Source organism: Cetorhinus maximus, chromosome 20 (genome assembly GCF_964194155.1).
Source record: "Cetorhinus maximus chromosome 20, sCetMax3.hap1.1, whole genome shotgun sequence".
In the NCBI taxonomy this organism is placed as follows: domain Eukaryota; kingdom Metazoa; phylum Chordata; class Chondrichthyes; order Lamniformes; family Cetorhinidae; genus Cetorhinus; species Cetorhinus maximus.
The window spans coordinates 14,285,429-14,294,815 of record NC_135898.1 but is presented as its reverse complement, the minus strand read 5'-3'; the positions used below and the strand labels follow the sequence as shown (position 1 = coordinate 14,294,815).

Sequence of the window (9,387 nt, the reverse complement as noted above, 5' to 3'; positions counted from 1 at the left end):
GATGATGTTCCACAGCTTCTGTAATGTGGAATCTTTTGCTGTTTTTTCTTGTAGCTGCTGGCATTTGCATTGCACAATATATACCAATATGTAGCAATTGACGGACTTGTATTCTCCTGCAAGTGTAACATTGCAGCTTACTTGAAACTGCCAATTTTGTTGCAACCTTCTGGATATTTCAATGTCTGGTTGTGAACTGAGATGATAAGAGCAGTTTCTGAGGCTGATCTACCATGTGATGTCTGACTAATTCCATGGATTGTGACTGGTGCAAGGTCAGGGCATGCTGGTTGACCTACAATCGCTGGGCCTTTAGTATCCATGATGTAGAACATCTGTGATCACCAGGAGGATGGATTGTACTTGCACTCCAGGACTGTGGATCCTGCACATGGAATAAGTGAACTGTTGTATGCCAAAAGTTGCACAGTAGTAAATTTCACCATGGCCTTCCACGACTGTGGATACATGTCTTTTAGAATCCACAGAGGTATGATGTTGGCACTTGCCTATGTCAATCTTGGCTAATAACGAATAATTGCCAACTTTCTTAGGACAGATAATTTGTATCTTGGCAAACACTTCGGAATACGTGAATGTATTTATGTTTTCCCACAAGATTGACAATTGACGACACATCATCATCATTTTCTGGTTAGTCAATCACCTCGTGTATAATGTTTCTGATGGGATACTGGATGGTCATTTTTATTGCTTGATAATAGAGATTATTATTAACCTAGTGTGTATGGTCTGTTTGGATCAGTGCACGGCTCTTTGTATCTGCATCAGCCTTTGCTCTAGTGCACTGCCACTGCCAATGGTCCTTTCTGCCACGTGTCTTGCAAAATTGATTAAAAGCTGGGCATTTCATTGGTGCATGCAGAAGGCCACACCTTCCACATGTCTTGCTAGGTTTGGATGTTTTCGTAAGTACGTCAACAACTGGGGTTGTATTCAGGACCTGTAAGTTTCATCAACCTGCAAGGATCGCTTCATCTTAAGTCCATCCTTGGGTAGTTCTTCTATGTCATATTTTTTGGGTTTGTCTAGCAGATCTTGCTGGAATGTTTCCATGGGAACAGATGCAATCACCCACTCAACAATTCTGTCTTCTGGCTCTGCAGTTGAAAAATCATAGTACACACCCTTTTCCCTACATCCACTGCACAAAATGGTCAATGGATTCTGTAGGCTGTTGTCAAAATTACATGAACTCTAGTTGATGAATATGGAAGTTTAACCTGATGTTGAATTGGTCTTCCAATGTAGTTCATATCTTTTACGAATCCTTTAGCTCTTCTGCTGTTAATCCCGATGTGTTCAGCCTGTGCAGACCTTGGAAAATTTGCTAGGCAAATTTTTACGGCTTGCTCTTCTGGTTCAGACACACCTGAATCAAGGAGCCATAATCTCTGTACGCTGCTAAACATCTTGAATTCGGATAGTGGGTCAGATGTATCCCGATTCAAACAGGGGAATTTTGTGTTTGGACAATATCTATCTGACCTTCCTCCTTGTTTTCTTCAATTTATTGTTCAGCAACTCTCGCAACCTTCACTGGCCTGATTTTTACAGCGGCTTTTTTTTTTGTTTGACTCTACCCCACTCACTTTCGATCCAGCTCACACCCTTGTCACTCACCTTTCTCGACTGAGCTAACCCGATGCCGGTCCTCTCGACGCAATGCCTCACTCACTGAGCTGACAGGCTACCTGCTTTAATCTCACAGCAATGGACCTGTCTGCTTGCCAGTTCTTTATTTGAGCACTGTCCTGATCAAAGCTTTTCTGTGCAGTCACCATACTGCAATTTCAGCACTCTCCAACGCTGTAGCTTCGTTGTGGTCTGACCAAAATGTCAAGGGCTGTCTCATACCATGTAGCATGATCTAAACTTTTCACCATGTCAAACTTGTATTAATCTTGCTGCCACGCTGTTTGAACATCACTGAACACCATGTCATGTTTTTATAATGATGTAATGGCACCAATCACTCATCAGGGATTAGGTAAACACGTTGTTAGTTCATTTATTTAAACTAGGCACATGAGAACATATATACATGGATGTAAAGCTTGAAGACATCAGCTGCAGGGCTCTGCCTGCTGTGTTCTGCCCATAGGCTGAAGTGAAACTGAGGCTGTAGCACATGACACACTTCCCTTCGAGTGAAGACATGCTGCTATCCCTTAAAGACATATTACAACAGAAAATGCCATTAGCATGTCGGCAGGGTTATGGCTTGAAGGGTGCCACTCCACATCACCCAGAGACTGTCCCACTCTTACTGCCTGCCATAGGCATACTGGAAAGATTTACAGGTTAATAATCAACCTGTTTGGCCACATTATGAAGCACATCTTCCATGGCCATCGAGTCTTGGATTTGGACTCAGAGGCAAGATTGCTACGCACTGTACCACACAACCTCATACACGAACTATAGTGTGGTGATATTAGGGAGCTTTAATTACCCAAACTTGATTGGGATAATGTTAGAATAAAGGGTAAGGAGGGGGAGGAATTTCTGAAATGTGTTCAGGAGAGCTTCCTTGACCAGTATGTTCTCGGACCAATTACGAAGGAGGCATTGCTGGACCTGGTGTTGGGGAATGAGTAGGCCAAGTGGACCTAGTGTCTGTGAGGGAACATTTGGTACAAGTATTCATTGTATCATACAATTTAGATTAACAATGGAAAAGAGCCAGGAACAATCTAAAGGAGAGCTTACAAATTGGAAGAGGGCGAATGGGATGAGAGGGGATCAAGCCAGGAACCAAAAATTTAATGGAAAAATTGTAACAGAACGGTGGATAATCTTTAAGGAAGTGATGTTTTAGGTACAGGCTAGGTACATACCAACAAGGGCGAAAGGCAACAGGAACCAAAGCCAGGAGTCCTTGGATGACAAGGGAGATGGAGAATATGATGGAACAAAAAGGTACATGATGCATGTCAGGTGAATTCTTAATGCAAGAACCAGGCCAAATACTTTAAATTGAGAGGAGAAGTGAAGAGGAAAATACGACTGGCAAAGAGATAATATAAGAATAGAATGGCAGTTGACTTAAAACGGAACCCAAAAATCTTCTACCGGCATGTAAGTTGGTTGTAAGAGTGTGGTGGGAAGACCTAGAAGGACAAAGAGGGTGATATATGTTTAGAGGCACAAGACAAAGTTAGAATACAAACTAAGTACTTTGTATCGGTGTGTTTATCAAGGAAGAGGATGATGACAAAATATCAGTAGAAGTAGAGATGGGACAGGTAGTGGACTGGATAAAAATTGATAGGAGGAATGCACTGGAAAGGTTAGCTACGCGTAGAGTGAATACGTTGCCTGTTCCAGGTGGCTTGTATCTTAAATTGCTGAATGAACTGGGAGTGCAGACAACCTTTCGATCTTCTCTAGATACATGGGAGATGCCAGAGAATTGGAGAGTTGCAAATGTGACACCCTTATTCACAAAAGGGTGTAAGGGCATTCCTTGCCCCAACCAGTCAGTTTAATATCAGTGGTGGGTCAGGTTTTAGAAACAATAATCAGGAAAAAAATCAACAGGCACTTGGAGAGGTTTGAGTAAATTAAGGAGAACCTACATGGATTTATAAAAGGCAGATCATGCTCGATTCATCTAATCAAATTTTTTAACAAAGTAACAATGTTGATGAAGGGAAAACAATGGATGTTGTCTGTATGGATTTTAAGAAAGTCTCTGACAAGTAATCACATAAAAGGCTGGTTAACAAAATTGAGGCTCATGAAATAGGAGGACCAGTGTTAGCTTGGATAAAAATTTGGCTTTAGGATAGAAAACAGCAAGTTGTGGTAAACGGTTATTTTTCAGACTAGAGGATGGAAGACAGTGATATTCCCCAAAAGTCAGTGCTAGGACCGCTGTATTTTTTGATAAATATATAATGACATGGATATTGGAATACAAGGTAAAATTTAAACATTTGCTGATGATTCTAATCTTGGAGGCGTGGCTGACAGTGGAGAGTTGAGGTGAGATTTGATAAAGTGCCCAAGATTGTGACAGGTTTATATCAGATAGACAAAGAAAAGCTATTCCCATCAGCTGATGATACAAGGACTGAGGAACAAAATAAAGTTTTGGGTGAGAGAGGTAGGGGGAATGTGAGGAAGAACTTTTTCCTCAGTGAGTGCTGATGACTTGGAATTTGTTGCCTATGAGAGTCTTGGAAGTGGGGACGATGAATGATTTCAAAAGAAATAATGGACACTTAAGTGAAATAAACTTACAGGGTAATGAGAATAGAGTGGGGGAATGGTACTGATTGGATTGTTCTACAGGGAGCCGTCATGACCTCGACTGGGTGAATGGCCTTCTTCTGTGTTGTAGTAACACCAAGACTCTAATTATTTCTGTCCTCTTCTCAGAATCTCCCTAAACTTCGGAGTTGGAAAAATATGTGAGTATAGTATTACCTAACGTATGGAACCTTGCATTGTTGTATTGATGAGTTACTGATATCATAACTAAGTGGCGGTTTGAAGGTGCAGCAATTTGGCAAGAAACATGTAACCCATAGTTGGTACAAGCAGATGTCAACTCAACTTCAGGAGTAAAAACAAAAAACTACTGCGGATGCTGGAAATCCAAAACAAAAACAGAATTACCTGGAAAAACTCAGCTGGTCTTGCAGCATCGGTGGAGAAGAAAAGAGTTGATGTTTCGAGTCCTCATAATAATTTCACCCCTCTCCTAACTTTACTCAGTTCTGCTGAAGGGTCATGAGGACTCGAAACGTCAACCCTTTTCTTCTCCGCCGATGCTGCCAGACCTGCTGAGTTTTTCCAGGTAATTCTGTTTTTGTTTTCAACTTCAGGAGACTGTTTCAACAAACATGTATTGTGGTAATTTCAACTTTGGGTGATAGTGTATATTGAACAATATTGGATCAGCCGTTCATTATATAATTCTCATGATTTTCATTTCCATTTGATTCAATATACCCCAAAATTATCCCCAATGTTGATCTTAATGTGCAGTAAACCAGAAGATGCTGGAAATACACAGCAGGGCAATCAGAGAGTCAGATTCACATTTTGAGTGTAAATTTGTTGGCAATGCAAAATGGAGAGCCAAGACAAGGCTCTATGGCAGGCTTGGCAACCTAGCCAGGCAAGTCAATCATACTCCAACCAGTACTATAGCATCCCTGCACACATAAATTATTTAAGGGCATGTGTTCCAACGGGGAGACAACATGTACTCTGCATTAGTCAAAAACTAGCATGATTTGATGATTCTTAAGCAGAATGATGTCCTTCCATATACAGATGTGTTAAGACCATATGTGACCAAAACAAGTGTGAACTTGCTGATCTTGGAGGATCAGACATGTCTTACTTGCCTCAGTAATTTTTACTCATTATTCTATTGAAGAACATCATATCTTGGCAAGTAGCTTGTACGATAAATATTCTCTTATTCCCTGCAGGCCCCTCCTCCCACCTCCACTGCCAACCCGATCCAAAACACCTGGTAAGTGAATAGAGGTATTCTTCTTCTCTGCTTTTCTTTTGCTGATCACAAAGAGGTCGTAAAAGTTTTCAGAAAATTGATGTTCAGTTCTTGATGACAGCTTGGACGAAGAAAACTAGAGCAAACCCACTACAGCAATGGGCTGCCCTGGCTAGTGTCCACAATTTCCTGCATTTCATTTAGGGCAATTGGATAGTTGCTCCTCATTTGCTTCCCTAGATATTGCCTATCTAAGGCGTCATGTTAGATGACAATAAAGCCGAGGATGGGGCAAGGCCAATCATCCAATTGGTCCTTTCAAAGATTCTGCCATATGTTCAGAATGGCAAACAAACAGCGGATTGGCCTGGGTTGTTATATAAGAATGAGAACCACTAAAAATAAATCACCACCACACACAATTTTATTCCTGTGAATATGTGGACCATTGTCCTGAGTAACAGGATTGTCTCAGGAGTCTGCATACATTGTTGCCTGGAATTTCCTCCAGAGGTTTCTCTGGTAAGAGATCAATGGAACACCCATGCCCGCCAAACCCAACTTCGAGAAATGGAATAAACGGCGAAAATCAGCCATTGTTGCCTTTTCTCTAGTGTTGTGTTCTAAATCCTGAAGAATTTTAACAGAGTGAATAGGAGATCTGTTTTCAGTGGCAGAGGGTTGGTAACTACAGGACACAGACTTAAGGTCATTGGCAAAAGATGCAGAGGCAACATGAGGAAACACTTCTTTATGCAGTGAGTTGTTATGATCTGGAATACAATCACTGAAAGTGTCGTGGAAATAAATCCAACAGCAACTTTCAACAAAAATTTGATAAATACTTGACATGGAAAAATGCAAAGCTAGTGGGAAAGAGCAATGGGAATGGGACTAACTGGGTAGCTCTTGCAGAGACTGGCACAGGCACCAGGAGCTGAATCGCCTCCTTATCATTTTCCAATTTTGATGCTCTTCTACTTAAGGATTATGAGAGACTAGGAGAGCCTGCAGAATTCCTTCTCCTGTGGCTTTAGCTGACAATGGATGAGATTTAGCACTGCCCTCTTGATTCAAACCTCAGGCGTTCTCCTGATTGGCTGCCACAATTTTTGATTGAAACCTTGTTTATTCAGCTTAGCCAGAGGTTTCTGTCAATCTTGCTGGCATCCTTAAAGTAATGTACAAAAGTAGGGTACATTTGGTTTTAACTTTGTACTGCTTTATGTTCTCTTAAATAACTTCTTCCGAAACTATAATTCTCCCTCAAACCAGAAAAATGCAATAAATCTGAGTGTGTCAAACCCTAGGACAGGAATTTGCGACTTTAGGCACATGCCGTGTTTGAACAGGGGGCGTCACTGGACAGTGGAACTCTCGTCTGATATTCTCCTCCTTGGGTGCTAAGGTTGATGAGAGCTGTTCCAATGAGTTAACAGATCAAACTGAGGACCTCCATGCTCTTCATGGCTGAGTACTGCACATGGGCAGCTATTTGTTTTTTGCAAAGGTTAATAAACACACAGTGCCTTTCAAAGTGCAACACTTCTGAGCTTTAACATGTTCTCCAGTAAGTTATTTCTGCACAATACACTTCAAAGTATCCTATCTATATTGTTAATCGTAGTTGGTTCCACAGTGATGTGAATGCTGTTGGATGGAAATTTGTTTTTTTAGTTCCTTCTTTAATATCTAACATATTTCATTTCGATAACAGATCACCAAGATGAGCAAACGTGGCATGGGAATGAATTAGTAAGTACCCAAGAGTAAAACTTCCTCTGCTGGTTATTGGCCCTGGAATAATGTAAACTGTATTTTAAAAGAACAATTCCATGAAATTTGTTCCATCCCTTCATGTGTCCCTCCTTCCCTGTCTCTCTGCTAGCTTCCCTCGCTCCACTAACACATCCATCTCCACAACAACAGTTTTTTGCTTTATGCATCTATGGAACTCTGACTCATTTCAGTCAGAGAAGGAATTAGCATTTATATTGCATCTTTCACAAGCTCAGTCCACCCCAAAGCATTTCAGAGTCAATGATGTACTTAGGAAATGTACTCACTGTTACAGTGTAGGAAATACAGTAGCCAGAAAGTGCACAGCAATCTCCCACAAACACCGATGAGATAAATTACCAGATCTTGTTGAGTGGTGTTGATTAAGAGATAATTATTAGCCAGGACATCTGAAAAATCCCTAGTTCTTTGAATAATGCCACAGGATCTTCTACATCCAGCTGAGATGGCAGACAGAGCCTCAGTTTAACACAATACTCCCTCAGTGCTGCAATTAAGTAGATCAAATGCTCAAGTCTCCAGAGTTGGGCTTGAACTCACGCCTATCCAACTCAGAGATGAGAATGTGGGCCAAGGCAAAAAAGTAACTACGAATGTAAAAATGCATGGAATCAAAAATAGATATTCAACCACCCACTTTTTTTATTTATGGGATGTGGGCATCACTGGCTAGGCCAGCATTTATTGCCCAACCCTAATTGCCCTTATTCAGAGGGCATTTAAGAGTCAACCACATTGTGGGTCTGGACTCACATGGAGGCCAGACCAGGTAAGGCAGCAGATTTCCTTCCCTAAAGGACATTAATGAACCAGATGGGTTTTTATGGCAATCAGCAATGGTTTTATTGGCTTAATCAGACTTTTAATTCCAGATTTTTTTTAAAATTCAAATTTCACTATTTGCCATGATGGGATTTGAACCTGGGTCCACAGAGGATTACCCTGAGTTTCTAGAATTCTAGCCCAGTGACAATACCACTATGCCACCACCTCCCCGTATCCACATAGGATTCATGTCAGGAGAGAAACATGGGAGCAGAGACACAGTAAAGCAGAGATGAAGTAACATGGACTCCAACTGTCATGGTTGTGGGTTCAAGCCCACTCCAGATGCTATGCCCATAATCCAGGCTGGCACCCGAGTGCAATACTGAGAGAGTGCTGTACCGTTGAAGATGCTGTCATTAGGACGAGATGTTAAACTTCTCAGGGAGATAAAAAATTGTCATGACAGTATTTGAAGAAGTGAAATTGGAGTCTTCCTTGTGTCCCAGCCAACATTCATCCCTTAACCAATAACTAAAATCGACGATTTAGAATTTTATTTCACTGCCATTTGTACATCCTTGCTGTGCGCAAATAGGTTGTTACGTTTCCTACGTTATAACAGTGACTACAATGAAACTTAGTTCATTGGATGTAAAGTGTTTTGGGACATCCTGAGGTCATGAAATATGCTGTATAAATGCAAGTTCTTTCTTTTCCTGCTGCTAAATTAAAATCTCCTGACAGAAAGTTCTACAGAATTTCTCCTCGACACTCTTCTAAAGGCAATTGAGGAAAGCTCAGGAATATTATATAAACTACTAAACTCCAGTGTTCGCTCCTAACCATGTGCATTACCATAGCTAACAATCCCAGAACCCAAAAGCAGGAAATCTTCAGTATTTATCAGTCTATTCCATTGTTGATCTGCACAAATATTCATCCAGGTCTAAAGAGAAGTAAAAATGTGGTGAAATATGTACTGTTTAAGGGGGGTGGGACAGGTGAAGCTGGATAGAAGGCCAGTGTTAGGCGGAGGCAAAGAAGCAAAAGATGTCATAAACAAAAGGTCAAAGGGGTTTTGATGGTGGTGATACTGGCTAAAGGAGGTGCTAATGGTGACATTAAGGGCTGGATTTTGCCGTGTGCGAGCGGGGGCAGGGCCCGCTCACTGAAGCGTAAAATGACACCGGATGACGCCAATGGGAACTCCTGACGTCACCGCACCCCATTTAAATTTTCAGGAAAGCGGGGGACCAGCAAAATCAGCTGCGCGCCCACTGACCTGTCAATGGCCAATTGAGGCTATTGACAGATCAATTAAAGTA

At 41.4% G+C, this 9,387-nt stretch overlaps 1 protein-coding gene across 1 annotated transcript in view; it reads left to right on the top strand.

Annotated features, from left to right (window-relative positions):
* Positions 1-3,057: 3,057 nt before the first annotated feature.
* Positions 3,058-9,387, top strand: part of LOC144694748 (B-cell linker protein-like) — a 46,667-nt gene continuing 40,337 nt past the window's right edge. The window contains exon 1 of the mRNA XM_078565321.1: positions 3,058-3,102. Coding sequence (XP_078421447.1) covers positions 3,058-3,102 — 45 coding nt within the window. The remainder of the gene's footprint in view (positions 3,103-9,387) is intronic.